Here is a 21,995-nt window from a genome sequence, read left to right as displayed (position 1 = left end):
CATTACGTCGTCGCGAATTGCAGTTTTGGTGTAATGTTTTAACTTCCCCCTAATCTCCCGTTAAAAAAAATTCTGGCTGCGCCCCTGCCCGGTGATAATTCTAGCTAAAATGTTACAATTTTATTTACGGAATTTGCAAATTCACCATTTTGATAATCACGCCCTAATTATTGGTGCAAAAATACTCAAAATATCACGAATTTAATCATTTCCGATGTTCCTAGGCGCAATTCATGACGACGACAGTGTGCGTTGTTACATCGAAATTCACGATTGATTTTACGTTATACTCTTGTTCACGATTTCAACACTCCACCCGCCATGCATGGCTGAGTGAGAGGTTCACATTTTCGAAACATTACTTGGCCAAGGATGGGAGGGATCACTAACGAGCTAATTGAAAGCACATTAAAAGGATTATGAATTGTCATTTTTTTCTGGTTATAGCCTGTACATGTTATACCATGTGTGGGCTCTCGGAACGTCAATTTACCTTTTAATTTTCGACAATCAATTGTATGTGCGGCTCCTACATGAAACGGCTAATTCATGCTGCCAATATACGGAGTTTGAAATCTGGGATATTTATTTCGAATAGTCTATTTATTTTGACTCTTCTAAAATTAGGAAGCTTTGTTGGTGCCTTTTTTGGCGCAAAGTATGAAATTGAAACGATACGAATATTTTGCCCAGTCCTATAGGCGAGGTTATGATATTAAGGCAGAGAATATTTGTAAGCATATCACTGAATGGAAATATTTTGCACCAAGACTGTTTGCAGAAGTTGATTTATCGAATACACGGAAAGTATTTATTTATCATCTCACTTGCGAACATCGGGGTTTGGGCGGAATTATACGATTATGTTGTTGTTCTTGAATAATAACTTTTTCGATGAATGTTTATTTTACTTTTGTGTATTAATTATGATATGTTGAGTTTTCGTTTATTTCAAATTCGAAATTGTCCGGAATACTCGAACAGGTGTAATAAGTGTTGATAGTATAGTGTAATCGAGTAACAAACTTAGAAGTCTTTAGAGATGTCTAATGAACTTGATGTGTTACGGGTGTCGTAACCCCCGTTTTTTTTTATTAAATTTGATTGTTCTACCTTCCGCTTATAAAACAACATCGTTATACGGTCATCTAAGGTAACTCTCGCGACCAAATCTTTTTGTTCTGTATGGCTTCACCTTAGCGCCATTTATTACCGACTGAATTTTAATTGTGATTTATGATAAGTTATTTTCTGTTAGTTGGCGCTGATAACGTGGCTAATTTCTTTATAAACATTTTTAATATGTTTAATTTTAAAATATGTTTAAATATGTTCCTTACGTCTCTACTATAATTGACAAGCGATAGCACAAGATTCAGCAACAAATGATAAGCAAAGCTATTTTATAATCATGGGTTGCTTAATAAAGATTTGCTAATTATGGCAGGATATAAAGAACATGGCCTGAAATATATAATTAACAGAACGATGTTTATTTTTCAGTCGACGAAAACCCTTAATAATAACGATTGCCGAAATCGCGAAAAAAATGAATACGGATTTTCGATTGTGATCAGATGACTGAAAGGGCACATGTTTTTTTCTCTGTTCAAAGCAGATATAAAACGAATACCATGTTGCCGAAAAGCGGTTACGTGTTATCTTTCTTTAGCCAATCAAAATAGTGGTAATGGTATATACAAGAGGTTTCTAAACTTTACAAACTCGGAACGCAATTAATATTAAAATTACAAGTAATGGTGCATGGAAAAACGAATTTGATTTTATTGAAATTGAAACGCACACACATAAGAGTTTTACATTTCATGCACAACTAACCGATGCTACATGTGAGATTTGTGCACATGAACGATTATATATCGCGATTATTTATGTGAGAATGCGTACTTCTCTTTCAACTTTAATTTCCAGGATTTCGGCGTTCACGTGGTCGACTAAAAAAGATTTATCAAATGGATTGGTATTTCGTGTCACACTCAAAATTATTTGGGTTTATTTTTTACATTCATGTTTTTTTCAAGAATCACCCTGTTGTATTTCCTGTACCTTCGCAAAGGAAAACTCTTTGGTGTCATCATTACTATTAGTGTAATTGAAAGTGGCGTTGAGATGCGAATATTTCATACTAGGTCTGCAGCATTAGAGACAGCGTTATTTATAAATGCTGGAAGTACATGGCATTTCTAAAAAAAATTGCAAATATATGATGTTTTCTACCCGATTTGAACTAACTGGCACGCAAACCAATGCAAGTCGATATTTGGAAATTACACGTCTTAGCGTAATCCGTGAGACAGTATAATATAAATTAGGCCAAGCTAGCTCATGAATGGGATTTCAAAGTGATCTTGCATAATATTTCGGAAAAAAAATCTTCGATAGAAAGTAGGTCACTCTATCTATAAAAACAGCGGTACTTTCATGGTGATCTTGCGTTATTTCCCAAAGAAAAACTGGCCGGAGAAACATGACGTTAACCAATCTCTTAAAAGGGAAGAGGGCGGACTACTTTCAAGCATATTCTTTCGGACGAGGAAGCGTGTTATACTAAAGCGATATTGGTGATGGGGATGTCATTTTGCCCGGGTTTTGTACAAATGATCCCCCTCCCTAGCTATGGCCGGTAGTAACTAATATCTGCATGTATCAATCGGTGTCTGTTAGATGGAAGAAACAAGTTTGCAAGGCTAGTCTGTTCAGGCGGGAGTGCGCTTCGTTACTGACGCTGGTGGTTGATTGCACGAAACTTTTATTCCCGACAAGTGTGCTTATCAGGTGTCCTTTGATGAATTCGCTTGTTTTTAACAAGAGTTTAAACGAAACTTGTTAACGGAAAGACTTCAATTCACAATATTAACGGAAGGAGCGCTTTTTCGAGTATCTATGCTGTTTGAAATGAGTTTAAACGAAAGCTAGGGCACCTAACTAGTTAAAATCAGAAAAAGCACTTTCGCACTTTTTTTTTCGACTGCGAAGCACTTTCGCACTCATAATTTCCTTAGAGTTAACACTGGTGGGCAGGTTTGTTCCAATTCACACAATACACCCAGAAGTCAAATCAAATGGAACTGTTTTAAGAATTCTGTGAACGGAAAATGAAAAACTTGAAAGCAAATTGAAACGAAGAGATAACATACATTAGAATAGCTAGCATCCTTGACTTTGAGAAACATCAAAACAAATTATATATAGGCCGTATGGGTCATATCAATATCCACACCCTACTACAACATGACATGAACGACGCTAAACTTACAAGTACCCACGCATGTTATTTAATAAATTCCAAATTGATTCATCAGAGTGGAAAAGTCGCACCCAGATGTACTTCCTGCAACACCCCATGGGCATGAAATTATTACGTCACTAGACAATAGAAACCTATTCAAGCATGAGACCAGAAATTCTATCCCTAAATCAGGTGGATTTCTGATTTTACAAAGAAATGCTATAATATCATTTAAAATTACAAATAGTCATTCTCTATCTTTCAATAGTGGACATAAAATTATAGCAATTTACTAAAATTTTATCTCAATTTAATATTCTTCTTTTTGGGGGGCTAAACATGTACAGTTGATGATTCATACTTATTAACTAACACATGCGCAGGTTTCATGTATCCAGTATATTGATAATTTTTATTTGGTATATTCATGGTCTCTAAACATTTAACTGATGCCAGAAGTGATGTACTATTTGATGATTCACTATTTTGTAAACATTCTGGAATATTATTTTTGAATATGGAATAACTAATACAGTCTAAATTGAGTCTTATTAACCAGAGAAATATGAAGAAATTATATATACAAATGATTTTGGTGAAATCTGAATAGTGGAGATATATTATTTTGAATGACTTTCTATTTATACGACGTCAGAAGTTACCTGACCCTCCGAAGTGAAATGCCCATTTTAAAATGAAAATGAATGAAAGTTTTAAACTATTCCTAAAAGTAGAATAACTTATCCTATCATATACAATTGATTTCTAATCTATTTAAAAATATTCAATCCACTTTGTAATCTCAGAATCTATTTATATTGGCCCAGTGGTTCGAATTCGAAATCGATATTTAATACGACCTTGTCTACCGATATAATTTAACTACATTGACTCTTTAAAAGTATATGGTTTTATGTTTGTTCACACATCTTATAGTATTTTACAAATAAGGGTTTTTCAATTTTGAACATCTTTCTCCAATCTTTTTCAGCCACTGCAACCTTCCAGTTTAGCAATTATGTACCGATAATACATAATTTGTTTCTCATTTCTTGAATCAGGAAAGTATTACTGGAAATGTTGAAACAGGGATAGTCGCAATAAAACAATCTATTTTTCAGAACACATCCAAAAATAATATTTTTGATTCAATCCAAATTGGGCCATGTTTGACGAAGGATATACATAAAAAAACATAATCAATGTGTTTGAATTTAGAAATGCTAAAAAGTTCACATATATGCTGGTTCTCTATTTTTTGTGAAAATGTAATTGGTCATATTATTTGATTTACTTCTAAACCGAAAAATTTGAATATTCAAAATTCCACTCATTTGGATCAAGACCAAACAAAAACAGATATATGGAGCTTCTAAGAAGTGGGTACTTTAACCCCCGTTTTTTCAGCCCTAACCCTTAACTTATTTTCCAATTTTCTTACCATTAGGAATCGATAAGGTACGGTTATAAGCAAGAATACACATCAATAAATTAGTACTAAACCTTAATGTTCAATAAATGAATTAAATAGGGTGTGTACTGCAAACCAAATACATAATCTAATTGCGAAAAAGGCTATAAATATTTCAAAGCATTATACCATCCATTTAATTATAGTAAAAAAAAAAAAAATTTAATTTACTATACAATTCACAAATTATGAACAAAGACAAAATTAGCTCTATTAATGGAACCGGCACACACAGTAATATACATACAAAATGAAACTAATTCAATTTGGAATGTCAATAAAGAGAAAGTTGTTATGCATTGCCAACCAAGTGAAAAACCAAAAGTTTAGAACGGCTTAAACCAAAAGTAGTCACTTCATTGAACTTCAGAATTTGAGAATAATGAAAACTATTAAAATAATGTTATCAACTATTATGCACCTACGAATACAAATTTTATGAATTTTCAAGGATTTCAACAAATTTTCTATTGAACAATAATATATCCGATATTCCATAAAATTCCAAAAAGTATTATCGTAGAATGTATTCAAATCAGTAAATTGTCTGATTTTGATGTTGATCCTTACAACATTCAAAATTTATCTCAATATATATACGAGGTTCATAGTAAATATAAACAAGACACCACTGATATCCTACCTTTTGATATCTGAAATCATCTCCCAGTATAACGAGTAATGTATCTGTTGCGAATAACTTTGATTTTTTACGATATTGGTCAAGTAACATTTTGGCACGTTCCGCCACATTATCTTTAGTAATTTTCTTTGGTTGAACACCCCATGGACAAGTTCTGCGCATTCCTGGAAGACGCCCAAAATCGAACTGTAAAAGAAGAGGAATGTTGTTCGAGGTTCTGAATAAAGTGGGGATTAATTTTGTGTGTGAAGATTGCTGATCTTCTTGCTGTCATAAGGTGGCCTAAGAAAACCAAACATTGATAGCAAAACTCAGTCCTATGCAAGTCTTCTTGAATTATGTGTTGAAACCGATTATTGACTTTGGTTTCAGACGAAAATTTTGACTTTGCTCATCAGTCATCACCATTAAAAACTGGAAATATCAACTTTACTACCAATTCCGAAGTATTCGAAATTGAAACTCCTGCCCCTGATACGACTCCTTATGGATCAAGTATCTATAAAAATGTGCTAATCTCAGTCGCCACATACCATATTATAATGGCATACCACGTTAGCTCATTATGAATACAGATTACAGAAAAATTATGGACATTACGATTACGAGACGCATAAACATACATACATATATATGTGGTATGGCCATGTATGTATGTATTACTTCACTGACCTGACAACAGATCTTAGGATCAGGACCACACGTGTGAGGAACATCGTAACTATAAAAAGGCATCATATGGCAGTTAATATCAGTGGAGCTTCCACCGTCCCACTGCTGTCTCCACCTGTTAAATACAAAATAACATATTCATAAAACAGGTATCTCTGTCCCTCTGTGAGGCTTCTATACCAAGAGAAATTCAAATGCATAGTTTATATAGAAAAGAGACATAATTATATAAGGCAATGCTTTTAATCACAAATTGACTTGATTAGCATCATACCTCTCATGCAGCCGCCCCTAAATTTAATCAAACCCGCTGTTTATATAAGCACCTGTTAGCCATCTACAGAAAAGATGATTAAGGCCATATAAATTCATCCATATTGCGAACTTTTGATATATGCCTATTACATTAAAAAATTTTCCCACACTATTCAGAATTCAAGTAGATTCACATCAAAAATGAAATAGTGTGTGATTCACTATGAATACCATAACCAATAATAACATTTCAAATAAAAATTCAACAAACCTAAATTCAAGTTTTTTCTGTTCAGCGAAATTTCTTTTCACAATATAGTGAACTCTTTGTATAAGCATATTTGTTAGACCCATTCTTTTCAATAAAAATGCCATCGTTGGGGTGTGGCCGAAAGGATCAATGGCCCACCCAGTCCTAGGAATGACTCCAAATGTTCTAGCCAGCCATTCATGTCCTGAAAATAATTTTTCGAACTTATTATTATGTTATATATATTTCCATTCTTCTTGTGATAATGATTTTTCAATAACAACTTGGTTTTATTTATTGATAAACTTAATATTTTTTGGAAATATAAAGAGTGTTAAGCCAAAACCAAAAAATCTACTCAGAATATATTAGTTTCAGTATCGGTTAATAGTTTTGAACATGAAAATCGATTTGAAACTAATCATACTCAATATTATAACTTCTTGACTTTGAGAGTTTTATTTAAAATATTATCATTGCATAAATTTGACATCCAATACAGATAAAAAATACTACATTCAAATTGACGCTACATAAATAGAAAATTAAACATACTGTATTTACCAAATTCATTTCTATGTCTAAGCTTCTCCAACGGCCAAATTCTGAATTTATTCAATATTTGAAAATAATATTTCAATGTGGTTGCATTGCATAATCTAGTGAACTGTTCGACTTTGCAAATCACATTTTGATTTGAATAATCAAATCATGTCTAAATGCGGAAAGTTAGTACCTATTTCAAATTTTAAATCTCATTTACAAAATATCCGAGTTTTTAATGAGGAATTGGGCAAATTTCAAATCAATTGTACAAATTATTTGTAGGCTATTCTATTACTTTGATACAAATGATAAGAATCATACCAAAGTATAACATGTTCACGGTTGGCACTATTCTACAGAGCTATGGTAAGAAAAAGCTCATTTCTCACTGGCATGTTGCATCATGGCCCACACACACAGAGTCCATCGTTATTACAATAAAATAATAACAACTGCAAAACAAATGCAGACTATTTTACTAGGAAATGAGTCATAAAGGATGTATAAATACAAAGTTAATAATACATGATATATTTTCAAAGATTGATCTGAATGGATAATACAGATCAAAGCATCACAGTGCAAAAAGATAGATAAAATTAGCCAAAACTTCTGCATATTTAAAAAAAATCCGTTTCTTCATATAGTGCAGGGATCGGGCCAATTATGGATAATACATTTGGCTACTGGACCCAAAACTCAATATGATACTATGATGAAAAAATAAATAATAAGTATTGAAATTGATGTACCGGACAGAAGGAAAGAACATGTGTTGCCGCACTTGAAGCCGCACAAAAAAATACCTTGAATGTAGCTCTTTAAAAACGTAATTTGCAGGTCTAAATGCTGATATATCAGGCGCTAGTCTTGGCAGAGTCGCTGGCGTTTTAGAATGACATAAAAAATTCGGATAAAAGAGTTTAAGGTGGCTCGTTCTGCACAATATTATAATCGGGTGCACATAATACATGGAGTTTTTTGGTTAATATGGTTTTTTTCTGACGATTCGCTATTATAGGAAATTTATAACCATAAAAACTTTAGTCGTAATTTCAGCAGGCATCAGCGTGCCAAAGAAAAATCTTCGGTGGGCCAGATCCGGCCCGCGAGCCGTTATTTAGAGTAGAGTTTTTCATCTTCGCTTTCAAAAAGGCTCCTAAAGAAGGTTGTACTATTTGTATATATAGGCAGTCATTAAAAGCACCAACGGTGAAGATGTGATGCTTGAAAAAATTACATTTAATTTCAAATTAGTTATAAAATTGTTGTACATTTAACGCAAAATGTGTCGATAAAAATAATTGGATCTTTGATACATTTAGAAATTATTATATCTGTTGACTCAATCACTGTACAGTTTTTATTACCCGTAGATCAATTAAGGGATACTTATATTTGCTCAGACCAATTACAGCAAGCTCTCTTCCAAAATCAGTGGGAATGTCCGTGTTGATATCTCATGTTCTTATACGTTTCACTCTTATTTACAATAAAACCATTTTATCAAACAATGAAAGTTGCAACAAAATGGGGATTTATTTAGCGGTTTTTTCAACCAACCATACTGCAGTAATGTAAATTAATCTGTTAATGGATTACGGTAAATATTTGATCTTGAGTGGCTTGTTCGCCTGTGGTTATCCTTACATGTCAGCAAATATCTTTAATATTAAACACATTTTTGTGGCCGTGGGTGACATGTTCTGATAACTACCAGAAGCTACTTGGTCCAGAATAATAACAAGGAAAAGCATAGCTCCAGAGGTGTTGAGGTAGCCAAAATCACTCCTGTGCAGGGGTAGCCAATTACTTCCAATATGAATAAAAACTAGCAAACAACTATCTTAACTATCAAGTGGAACAATGATTAATGGGACGATGTAGCCTGCTGCATGCGTACAAAAGCTTGATCAAATCAGGCTCGAATCTGCCTGTGCTGATTCCTTAGATCGCTCGTAGATTTGAATACGTTGGAGATCTTTTTACTCTGCTTACAATTCATTGTCTTAGATTCTTAATTAACAGACACTAGCAAGATATTTAACGAACAGGTTTTAATAGACATGTTTAAATCAACTTTAAAAGAAAAACGTTTTGAAAAAGCTTCGTATTTGTAGGAATGACCAAAACCCAATATTCCACTAAATTTAAAAAAGAACAAATATAAGACAATGTGTATTGAATGAGTTTGAGTTTCTGAATGCAGAAAAATTGCAAACATATTGTGATTGGATTGATTTTCTATTATTTACTGTTTTCGGGAATTAATGAAAGCCTTTTTGGTGACTGTGAGTGACTTTAATTAAATGTTGCAAATGTATGTATGGACAAAACCCCAATCTAAACAATTTATTAAAGGTGCGTGTGCCTTATGGTCCGTAATATACAGTACTCCATTTGTTTTGGATCTAGTTGTGTAGTCTGTGTGGTTTTTTTGAAAAGATATCGTATGGGATAAAGTACACATACTCTTCGTCAACTTTGGGATCTCTAGAACTCAAATTAACTAATATTATGGGCTGTGGCAGACAGGAAAGTGAAAATGAATTAGATTTAGTACATATTCAGTAATCTAATCTTAATAATGCAGGCTTCCTTAGAATTCATATAGCAAATCTTTGAAATTTGAATACCTTTTCTATAGAATATACATATAAAAAAAATTCCAATGGGCCAAGTAAAAAAATAAAGTTGATGAATCATTGAAGTGTGAAATGAAGCAGAATCAATCATGAATAATTAATTTTTAATCATTAAATAATTTATTAGAATAATTAGATGAAATGAAAAACAGTAGTTTGACAAATTTCAAAAATAAATATTAATTAGAAAAAATATTTTCATGAATAATAATGAGTATGGAGTCATCAATGGTGGACTTAATTAATCAACAAAATTAATATTCATGAGATGAATAAACTGAAAAATTTTTCAAATAAAAATTTCTCCCAAAATTTTAAATGAATTCTCAAATCAAACACAGGGTTACTCAAAAAACGGGAACCAGGTCAGTTAAAAAACATTCTACACAATCTTGAGAGAACACAACTTTTGTGCAAAGCATTGCAGATTTCTGAAACTTTTGGGTACAATCATACACAAACAGAAGTTATTAGGGAGTTTTAATAAATTATCTTCGTCATAGAAGTATCCAGAAGATTTCTCTTTCTGATTGGGTTCTGTTTTTTGGGTCCCCCTTTATATTTCTCTACAAAATTCATTTAATCTAGTTATTTGAAGTGATATTCGCCTTGTTTTTATCGAAACTTCACCAAATAATTCAGAATACTAAAACCTTATGAATTACAGTAAATTAGAACTCTAATGACCAAATAACTCAGAATCTAGAATAAAAAGTACTTGATGGAATTGTACAAATCCATTTAAAAATAACCCACACTTGTGAAGCTTTGGTATAAAACTGGTATTTTGGTTCATATTAATCCTAGGATTTCCTGGACCATCAAGTCCCAAATGTAAAAGCAATAAGATCTAAAAAGTAACAAAATTAATCATACTATGAAAAGTGGATTAAATTAAAAGTTTGAATAATTTATGAGTTCAATTTCAATATCTACTGTTAGAATGATAATAGAACCTTAGAATATGATTGAAAATAGAGATCTAAATTATACTTTCCATTACTTGTTTGAAAAAGTCATTATAAATAAACCTTGATCAATTTTACAAAAGAAATTGAAAATAAACTTCATTATTGGAATTATAGGTACAATCTTCGAATTAAATAGACTTTTTATTGAAACACTAATAAAGAGAAATTCTTAAAATTTAACTTAATTGGTGATTAGAATCAAATTCAATACTGCAACCCAATGGTTCTCAAATATTGTGTAATAAAATATCAATCCAATTTCACTTAATATAAGATGATCAAATTTGGTAGCCTAATATTATTAAAGCAGAGAGATAAATGGCTATATCAGGCATTCAGCCATGTTATGATTGTGCACAATGCACAAAACAGCTCAATATTCACATTGTTTAAATGTGTGTACTTTACAAAACTTTGAACATGAATGAAATGAAACCTTTTTTCCAATGCATCATGATTTGAATTTTAGAAAATCGTGAACCTAAAAAGTTTGTTGTAATCATTATTGACTTTTTGTTTCAGCTTTTACTTAATAACATATTTATCTTTGATAGCGTCAATCATTTACGGTTGGTGTTCAAAAAAATTTCAGAATGTACTTAAAATGGTGAAATCTTCACCTAAACTGGGCTCTACCAATAAGTGCTCAGTGGCTTATTGGCTTATGACTTAGCCCTTTTATACTCATATAGCCTGCCCTGCATTCCAAACCAACTTCTCCAACGGTCAATAAAAAAATCTGAGTAATAGATTTACCGCTAATGGGGAGGAAAATAGTAATGCATAGGCCTAATTATTTAGCATAATAGTTGTGAATTACTGAAATACACAAAAACCAAATACCTTCTATCATTTGATCAATCATTGCAAAATAATGAGTATTAGCTTCGTCATTCATAACCCATCCTCCTGTGACAATTTCCAATTGTCCGCTCTTTATCAATTCTTTTAATTTTTGTTTTCGGCCATCATCCGCGATATCGTACCACATTGAAAGATACGACATTTCGGCCCAAATAAATCGTCTAGAATATATTTAAACATTTGAAAATAAGATCATGTTCACGAAACAATAAGAGTGAAATAACAGAGCAATGCTCAAATAGATGGACATGGAAATCATTTGGAAAAAAAGTGTTCTACAATAAATAAAACAACTAAACTTAGAGTGGCATAGCAGGTGACATAGGCTTGCGAGAAATAAAGTACCAAAACCTAGGTACCATGCGCTCATGGATTTAATATATTTAAGCATGCATAGTCTAACATAGCTCTTTTAAACAAAATTGATTCCTAAGGAATATATACATACAATTAATTCTTACAAAACTTAAAAATTTAATAACGGCATTAGATCAAGTTGCTGTTTGACAATTGAAGAATCTATTGGCAAAATTCTAAATAATTTTACCTTCTTTTATCCAAGCCCAAATAATCAACAATATTATCCAGAATGTGTCTCGTTTCGCTACGAAAATAATCTTCATATGTTTTCAGCCATCCAGGATCGTTATGAGAGTGAGGGACTAGATGTACTGAAAGAGAAACAAGGCTTGAAAATGTCATAAACATGAACAACCAAACATTTTCAAATTTTTGATATAAAATTACAAACAATAAATCACAGGACTGAAAAGAAATAGTAACCACTTAACAATATATTTAGGATTAAACAAATTTAACTGTTGGATGACCTGCACATGTGCAACCCTCTTACCTTCAAATTTAAATATCAAATAGCTGGTATAATTATAATATGATTTGGAAAATATTATGAAATATACCAATTTCCAAGACACAATATTTAGGCTTACATAAAATCAAATTGTAAACTTTTGAATATTTATAAAAAACGCAGATTTCAAAATGGTATTATTAAATTTATATTCTAATGTTCTAATATGTGAGAAAGGAAAAACAGAGCGAAACTATTCCGTAGCTAATCAAGAACGCAGATAATTCAACAGCAGGCAAAACACTCAAAGTTCGGTGTCTAACACTCGTATGAGAAAAAATATCAAAAAAGTTATAAAATCACTTTTGCAAGGTAGCGATAAAAAAAATCTGCGGTTACCGGTATTCTTAATTTTTGGAAATAATTAACAAACGCATGATTTTAAAGTCACTGAACATCTTACTTTTTAATTTCTTTCCTTCCCATTCAGCATCATTAGTTTGAATGTCAAAACCTTGTTTCCAGACTCCACCATTAACATCCTTCCAGTTAAATCCACCATACTCATCGTTCATTTCAATATCACAATTTGCACCAAAGTAATTCAAGTCTTGACAAGCAGGAAACTGCTCTGACGAGAAATTGAATCCAACACTAAAAACATTTGAATAATATTGTCATTAATTTTTAGGAGTATTAAAAAAGAAAGAGTCTCTTTCTGTTATACGCCGTTCATTCATACCCTTCGCCCCGAACAAGACACTGTACAAGCAACTACTGAGATTCGGTACTCCCGAAGTATGTGAACTATGATGGCGGACACCGGAACACAGTGTGTGTACCAGGTTAGGGTTAGTCCATAATTTTATTTCAATTTCCTTATTTTAGTTTTATTACGAGTTCGGAGACTAGCCAAGTGACTCCTGTAGTATTTTCACCTAAAATTATGGCTTAACCCTAACCTGTACACATAGTACATTCTGGTGTCCGTCATCTTGGTCCACATACTTCGGGAGTACCCGACTTCCAATGATGACTATTATTTTCGGGAGGCATTAACAATGTAGGCTATATGAAAGTACCACATTCTTTTCAGTTTATTATTACCTACCTAGTTTAATACACTCTGGGTGAAGAGGCAGATAGTGGATTTGAACCTGATACGTATGTATAGCACTCGATGCCGACACTGTTAAGTCTAATTATCTTAAACCGCCAGGCTATCGCGTTCATGATTATAAGGCCTACCTAGTAGATATTAAAAATGGCCCACTTTTATATAGACAGAGGACTGATTTTTATGACGACCACTTAGCTCCTAGAGCTGAAGCAAATGATCATAATAAAATATATTAAAGAACTATTTCTATAAAGCTATTTTTCAGTCATATTATAATATGGGCAACTTGAATACAAGCCTCGTTCATCACAAGCTTCCAAGATTGTGCCTATGAAAAAAGAATCAAGAAATAAGATGTCTAAGAAGCAGTTATGTTAACAAACATTAAAAATCAGAATAAAAAAACATATTTTTAAAGCAGTAAAACACATACCCAGGAAAATGTAAGGAAGGATTTTTTTTCCCATCTTCTTTTTGTAAAATATTTTCCACCAGCTCTTTGCGATTGGGTACTTTTGCATTGGCTACTCGTGATAACTCAACCAAATCATCCAGTCCACTTTGCAGCTGGATAACAAGAATATAAAATCAAGAAAATTCATTCTGAAAAAAAACTCTTATAAAACACAAAAGGATTTAATGTATCAGGTCTATTAGAATAAATGCTGTTCTGAGCCTTGTTTGGAGAAATCATAAAACAAGAGACAACCATTTTGAAGGGTCGAACTTTAGGAATATCTACTGAACCCAAGCCAAATACTTCAGGCTGAGCAAAACGATTACTTTGATAGGACAAAAACATCTACCGGTATATATTTATAAATATTATTTGCATAAGAATATCACGCAATAGGAGAACTTCAGTGTTCGTTCATAACTTCGCTCAGATATCAAAATTCTTTATTCTGAGCAAGTGCGCATTACTTTGATTTGAGAAAATAGCCTTAAAAAACGTGTAATTACCTTAACCATTGTTCTTTTGTTTTCCTTCAATTCGTTTTCCAAGTTAATGAATCTAGCATTCAATTCCGATAATGATTCCTGATCATCTCGTGCAACTATTTCCTGGCCTTGTTGTCTGTCCAACTGTTTCAACATTACAACGAGACTTCCAAAAAAGAAAGCTATGCCGCAAAGAAAAACTACATTGCGTCTAACCATGTTAATGATTGGTATGTCAGTATGTAGGGTCTAGGGAAAATCTGTGGTCAAATAAAAAACAAGAATGACATTTTTCTCTTTCCATAAAATTCCAACTTTAATTCATAGTTTTCATTCGATCCAATAGGTAATCATAGGCTCGCTGCAGTGTTATCTGATAGTATCTGTATAGTTCAGTACCGGGTAGTTCACCTTCTTCAAACCAAATGAGATAGGCTTATACAGATATCTACAACTCCAACTCAAAAAATCGGCTTTGACTTCAAGTTTATGAGTATAAGTTTATTTCGACTCCATAATCAGCATAACAATAAAATGATTGGTAAAAAAATAAACAAAAAATGATTATGAAATCAGGAGAGCAAACAAAACCTACAGATGTACAGAATGTATACAAGATGGAAGATTTTGCCAAGAAGAAGTGGTACGTGTTCACTCACCTAAAATGATAGAAATATTTCACACACGCTCACACACACCCAACCACACAGAAGTTATAAATTACATACGGGTAGGTCAAAATAAATAAATAAAAATTACTTGCCACTGCCGAATTGATAGATTTTATAAATGGGAGTGAACAGTAATAAGTTAAATAAAAGTTAAATATCGACTCCAAACTTCATGAAAATCAAATGTTGGTAAAGTCTTCAGCATATGCAGGCCTTCTTTTGGTCTGTAGTCTACTAACTAACTAGCTAGTCCTAAATTAGTAAATTTTGTAGTTCCTATGGTTACTTTTTAGGTCTTTTATCACCAATGAATGTCTGAAATTTAAAACTGTCTGACTGTACCAGTATGGTCCCAACAAGTTTAGAAGTTTGAAAATACAACCCTGCTTAATAAAAACGAAACTGAATCTTCCTGTCTTCAGGCTGTCAGATATCTGGATATGTGCAGTATACAGGAAAGGGTGGTACGGTATAGCCTACATATAGGAGTTAGACTACATATAGATAGGCTAGGAACGACTTATGGCTGAACTATCGCACTCCCTCTGCAAAACTGCATAATACAGTAATATGATCACAGAGTTGTTGTAAAGCTCATACGGTAGGCCTAGTCACACTCACACAGCTAACATTATTCAGTTATTCGACAAATCGTTACCGCTTTGCCACGCGATGCGCCGCCGTTGAATGCCGCTTTTTCTATAGCCCCGGAGCTGTCAAGCAACTTCACTGCACTGCTGTGATAATAGACTCGCCCAACCAATATGTATATGCATGCTATGTTTACAACAAAACGAGGACCGTGGGCGTGTGTCATCACACTCAGTCTCTGCAAAAGATCGTTTGATACGCGTCTATATAAGTTTCTCACAGCAGTTAAATTAAACTATCTCTCGAGCATTTTCTCCCCAATAGCCTGGTCTGTACTTTTCCAAGTCCCCAAATGCAAAATTTTCAAAACAAACAAGTCTTTCAAGAGGCCGCAAAACCCATGTATATATGCTCATTGGCAAAACTAAACAAAAATGTGCTCCTCTTTTTCTCGACCCTTCTTTTGTACCAGTCAAGATGCCTTTACCACTCGGTTGTTGCAGATATCGTTCTCCCAACGACAAAATAAGCACTCATTCCCAAGCTGAGCTTTGATAAGTCCCATCAAGTTATAGTACTTCATACTACAGCTAAATCCTTAGTTATCCGGACATAACAACCTCAGGTGCAGGACCTTCGAATAGTGATTTTCCGCATCCAAGAAGTTTGAACCCAAATCACTCACTGAACTGCCATACCACAACAAGAGCAACAGGGATTTTGAAATTTTACTAAAAATATACAAATCTACGAAAGGCAAGTGAATTGAAATATATTTGTATCATGCAGAAAAGCGCTTGAGTAAACCGAACCAAAAGCACACAATCTGGAAAATTTTTTACCAGCCACAGAACATAACATAGTTGGTGGAAGTCAATCTTGCTTAACTCCTCTTCAGTCGAAATGTACTGCAAAAAACATTAAAATCGGCACAGTTTTGCCAACAAAAGAATAATTGTCAACCTTGAACACATTAACCTAAAAGATCATCTTTTAATGTCAGTAGGATAGTGCTAGTGAAAATGATAAACAACTATTTAGCTCACGAGCAACGAATTCAACATTTTAACATATTCCCGAAATTCTCTGGCTTCAAATGTAGTTTATAATTAGCAGGAACCCTGCTTTTGACTTTGGGTTGAATGCTGTTATTCAAATAAGTCTTTCCCAGTCCCCAACTGCACTACATGAACTACTAGAATATAAACACTTTGCAAAAGAGATCAAAGCATCCAACAACTTCTTCCATTGTCGTTTCTTTATGTGCGACATTCTCAGAAATTCTTCAAATTCATTTCCTTCTATTTCTCCTTTTCTTGTTTATCTCCCCATGTCAAATATTCTGGAGTAGCCGCAGCTTCGTATTCTTCCACTAATTGTTGAACTACTTCTCTAGAATTGTCTAATTCATCTAGATTGTCTTTAAACATTTCTTCCTAAAAAGAAAATGATTTAAATGAAATACTAGAATGTAGGTCCCTACTTTTCCTATGCCAATATGACAAGTTGGAGATAAATAATATAAAGAATTGTTCTGCCTATGTCTGCATCTTGTGATTTACAGGCAATCTATACATTTTCTTTAAATAAGATCTGAATAAGCAACCACCGATATATATGGATATTGTTTTCAAAGGACCAACGCCGCAATCTTACCAGTCCTGGATTTGCTGACTAATTTTAATGTTCCTGTGCCCCCAATATAGTTAGATCCAACAGTTTAACACTGAGTGGTCAGGCTCAAGAAGCAAGTTTTACAAGTAGACTCGACAATTTTCGTTAATTCAAAATGTTTAAAATCTATACACGATTTACCTTTCTAAATTGCTCCAAGAATGCTTCTCTTTTTCGAAGTTTGTCGAATTGTCTTGCAGCACGAGCGAATAACTGGCTGATACTCGTATGATTTGCCAACATTAATCCACTAACACGATGTGCAGATGACACATAGGGTGATTTTCGAGAAAGTGCAACCTGGAAAAACACAATATTCACTCATATATACTTGGTAAGTAAAATTAATAATATTAAGCATCTTAGGTTTGTACTCTTTTTTTTGTTAGGACAAAAAGTTTGTTGCTGTCTGAGGTTTACATAATGCATTGTTTTTTGTCTTCAACAATGGCTTCCAAGTTATCAGTGATTGACATGTGTTTTAGGAAACTCTGATTCCTATTTGTGTTTTCTAGCAACAAACGGCATGTCCATAATATATTTGAGCATTGATCTAATATTATTGTATATTGTTCATCAATGTTATATCGAAATCATCCTGCTCCAAAAGAATATTCATTGACGTATAATACCAAATCAATTGCATGAAAAATATTATTTTGAAGTGCGAATTTTGCTCTATATCTAGCTTGAATCACGATTGCCTGAGAAATGAGCCAGAGAATCTGCAATTTATACAAGAATTCAAACATCTGAAGCTAATAACGATAACCGGTAGCTGAAATGCTTCCATTTTTGTTGTTATATATCACTCGGATAAGAATTTTTGTGAATCATATGCCATATTTTACAGACTCTAAGGCTCACCTGGTTAGTAGTGGGTTTTTATTCATACATAAGGCACACCAGGCTATAATATGCAACCGGTACTATTACTGGTTTCGAGTGTAGGCAGGCACCGGCTTACAATCGATATTTGAGACAAAAGTACTCAAATCACGCCTTATGGTCCGTAAAATATGGTACATGCAAGATATTGAAATCCTTCGGATTTAAAACACCACAGTGATAATAGTTTTTGTTCTCTCAAATGATATGATATATTAAAATGATGAAAAATTCAATCAGATTGCTTTACTTGAATGCTAGCTGGCCCCCATGGAATGAAAGTGGCAAGTTTCCTCTCCCTTATCCTCTGAAGACTTTTGTGAACTTGTGTTGGATCTATTTCACCTTGAATAATGTTTAGAATTGAAATATAACAGTGGTGTAGATCTCGTTCTCTTCCAGCATATACCATCATGTTTTTGGGTTGAAGAAGACGTCTCATGACATCCAGAACTGTTGTTTTACGGACAGATGTCGTGGATTGGTCGCTTGTAAGGGGCGTGTATCCAGTCATCAGAAAGTGTAACCTGCAAAGGCATACTGCAAATGATAAATCATACCACATAGGAAAGAGGGGAAAATGAGAAGAAAGAGCAAAGTTACAAAAACAATGGAGCAATGCTCGAATACATGGACACAATAGTCGTGCATCTGTACAAGGAAAATGAGGGTTATCTGAGCACCAAACTTGCTGAAAAGATCAGTGAAAATAGCGAGGCAAACAATTGTGACGGAACAATATACTTTTGGGTGAGCGAAAACGTACTACTTCTTTTATCAAGACCTTTCCATATAAAATCTGTATGCTTTAAACCTTACTTGAGGTTTTGCTTGCTCTCCCTATTTATTTATTTTGTTTTTATCAATTATTTTATTGTCTATTATTATGCTGGTTGTGGAGTCAAAATAAACTTTTATTTATGCCAACGAAATGTTACAATATTTCACGAAAAGTGTTGCCATGCATAAAAATGGAGCAGCAAAATTTTGGGTAAAATATCATTTCCACGAGACTAACAAAATTAAGTAATTGCATTCCAGTGAATCATCTATAAATTATCTGAAATCAATTGGTTGAATAGTTGATGGAAAAACCCTGTTTTTTTACAACGAAACAAACTAATGGACCACTTTGTACCTAAAATGATTACACCATAAGTCACTCTTACCTGGGTGTAGGAATGAGAGAGGCAGTCAAGCCAATCAAATCATTATTCATGTATCCTGGATATCGTAGTGTAGCTGTGCTCGCTGACATGATTGTTGACACAAGTTGATTTATGTGTTGAAATGATGGATTCTGAATATGTAGTCGATCAACTGCAATATTATTCAATGCAGTGTTGTCCAGAACTACAGTCACATCAGCATGAAGAGTGAGTCTGAAATGATAAGGTTTGGCATGAGGTGACTCTAACTATAATCAGCTTGATGATATCTTTTGATGAATATTTTTCTATCCAAAGTATATAACTTTTGATGGTTAATTCAGAACCCTCATAAAATTATAAATATGGCGTGGCAAAAAAGTGCATAATGTAACTTCTCAGAGTGAAAATTCAGAGTACGCCACCCTGCATGCACAAGGCGATAATTATGGGCAAGAGGATTCATAGTGTTCTCACTACCGTAGGGTACTTTACGGACCACTGACGGAATACAACTTCCCCCACCATCAAGTCCATGCATCTGAAAAAAATAACTGCTTAACTATACCTGTACCCATCGTGTACTGGTAAGGTAACCAATCCAAATGACTACAGATCAAATGATAAGGCAGTTCCATCTCTCTCTTGGAATAAATATGAAAATCCGATCCCAAAAGGCAAAAAATTCGAAATTAGGGCCAAAAATCATATTTCATTAAATAAGAGTAGAACTACCTCTTCAATGTTAGCAGAGTATTGTAAGGTTGTACAACAACATCTGATATTTCATCCTGGTTAGGAAAGACACTGTAGGTTTGAATTAATTTCTTTGGATATCGGTCACTCAGTCTCTCCAACACATAAGATCCGAGACCAGATCCTGTCCCACCAGCAGTAGAATGACAAAGCATAAAACCTGAATTAATAAAATATATTATGATGAGTAAATAAAGACAGAACTTGCTTATATAAGGATGATTTTCTTTCAAAATTTATGTATTCTAAATTAAACCAAACAACAAAATCCTGATCAAGAATTTCACTTTGAAGAGCTGAGCATCAGTAATTTTTTTAAATTTTTGAACATCACGAATCATAAGATTTCATTTCACAACAATTTTGATAAATGTAAGTTTCTCTCTGGTAAAATGAAAGCTGAGAATCGGGACGTGACTTGTAAATTTGTAATTGGTTGTAAATCAGTACGAGGAAAAATATTTCAGAATAATAAATTTTGAAATATAACATCTGACATAATCATATAATTTGACACATAAAAAATGAAATGTCAAATAGAATGAAGATGTTTTTTATATAGACATATTCCCTGACTACTATATACCATATTCAACTATTCCTCAATACATAGTACAACCAAATAAATTGAGGTTATTGTGACAAGATCGAATTTATGGTTTAACTGTATTATATATAAGAAATATAAAGCATAAAACCTTCAAGATTGTCTGATCCGTCTGCTTCTCTGTCAATAATGTCAAATATTTCTTCATGTATACTTGCAGCTTGTTGATATCCTACTGCCCAATTATTTCCTGCACCACCACCATGCTCTGAGAGATAGACATTCTCTGGATTATACAGATTCGCGTATTCAGAGTTCTTGATTGAATTTACAACTCTTGGTTCAAGGTCAATAAGAACCGCTCTGCAAATGAATATAAAATATCAATATAAATTATCCAAATACATCTTTTAATATAAGACAAGTTTTTATCCCTGGGGGAATGTTTGTAAGATCTAAATATCTTGAACAAGATACTAAAAATGACCATTGGACGCTTTACCGAAAATAAACCATACCAAACATATTAAAAATTGTGCACCGTGAGTGACCCGTCTAAAGAAAGTGGTGAAAATAGAAGAAAAATACTGGAAATATGGGTAATGCACAAAGTGTCTTAATGCTACAAAATTACCGTGGAATATAGTGTTCATCATCTGCTTGATAAAAGAAAACATCTTTGCGATCCGTGCCATCTGTTGCAAAATCTTGAAGTATTCCATCTGGTCTTATACCATGTTCTCCGCAAAGTTGCTTCCAAAATTCAAAACCAACTTGATTACCACACTGTCCGAGTTGCAGTGTTATAATTTCCCGTGGCATGGTGTGATTTGAAATAGTTTGTTATGAAAAAAACTAGAAATAAATCAATGTTTTAATTGTTATTACTGTAGACTACTGCAGTACTGTATTAGTACGGTACTATCATCATATGTATTTTTACATTACTCTATCTTCTGATCTTATATTAATCAAACAAACAAAAAAAACTAGCCTATACCGGTAGTGCTGCGTACCGAATCGAAATTAACTTAGAAATAGACTACGGTACCGGTACCGTACGGTACCGCACCGGTACACCTACACTACGCTACAGACAATACCGGTACGGTATGACGGTACAGACAGACCTATGCGTCAGCCAGTCAGATGCTGCATATGCATCTGCAACACTACAGTAGTTAGCTGACTATCGGTATCATTCTCATTTAACCCACAAGTGAAATGACTGGCATAAATACGAAAATGCTATTTCCAAGCGATCAAACCTTGACAGTTTG

General features: G+C 33.4%; 2 protein-coding genes across 2 annotated transcripts in view; both read right to left on the bottom strand.

The window, feature by feature from the left end:
* Nucleotides 1-14,719, bottom strand: part of LOC120343811 (alpha-mannosidase 2-like) — a 28,704-nt gene extending 13,985 nt beyond the window's left edge. The window contains exons 1-8 of the mRNA XM_039412832.2: nt 14,462-14,719; nt 13,932-14,065; nt 12,842-13,032; nt 12,115-12,238; nt 11,547-11,728; nt 6,563-6,746; nt 6,037-6,151; nt 5,365-5,550 (exon numbers count right to left, since the gene is read on the bottom strand). Coding sequence (XP_039268766.2) covers nt 5,365-5,550; nt 6,037-6,151; nt 6,563-6,746; nt 11,547-11,728; nt 12,115-12,238; nt 12,842-13,032; nt 13,932-14,065; nt 14,462-14,659 — 1,314 coding nt within the window. The 5' untranslated portion in view covers nt 14,660-14,719. The remainder of the gene's footprint in view (nt 1-5,364; nt 5,551-6,036; nt 6,152-6,562; nt 6,747-11,546; nt 11,729-12,114; nt 12,239-12,841; nt 13,033-13,931; nt 14,066-14,461) is intronic.
* Nucleotides 14,720-16,410: 1,691 nt separating this feature from the next.
* On the bottom strand, nt 16,411-21,588 carry LOC120343817 (tubulin gamma-1 chain). The gene is made up of 7 exons (XM_039412839.2): nt 21,350-21,588; nt 20,867-21,078; nt 20,148-20,328; nt 19,434-19,646; nt 18,515-18,791; nt 17,518-17,676; nt 16,411-17,138 (listed from the first exon to the last, which is right to left on the bottom strand). Exons 1-7 carry the CDS (start codon nt 21,535-21,537, stop codon nt 17,004-17,006), a joined length of 1,365 nt encoding a protein of 454 aa, XP_039268773.1. The 5' UTR covers nt 21,538-21,588; the 3' UTR covers nt 16,411-17,003.
* Between the last annotated feature and the right edge of the window lie 407 nt (nt 21,589-21,995).

The sequence above is a fragment of the Styela clava genome, chromosome 5 (genome assembly GCF_964204865.1).
Source record: "Styela clava chromosome 5, kaStyClav1.hap1.2, whole genome shotgun sequence".
Taxonomy (NCBI): domain Eukaryota; kingdom Metazoa; phylum Chordata; class Ascidiacea; order Stolidobranchia; family Styelidae; genus Styela; species Styela clava.
Note: the sequence above shows the minus strand (reverse complement) of the source record. Positions and strands in the feature narration are given on the sequence as shown.

Excerpts from the sequence above, each read along its gene's own strand:
- LOC120343817 (XM_039412839.2), bottom strand. The coding sequence starts at position 21,537 with ATGCCACGGGAAATTATAACACTGCAACTCGGACAGTGTGGTAATCAA. Across the intron at positions 19,647-20,147 it reads ACTCTGCTAACATTGAAGAG|ACTCACTCTTCATGCTGATG; the intron begins GTAGTTCTACTC and ends TTATCATTTCAG. Across the intron at positions 17,139-17,517 it reads TCTTGGAGCAATTTAGAAAG|GAAGAAATGTTTAAAGACAA; the intron begins GTAAATCGTGTA and ends TTTTCTTTTTAG.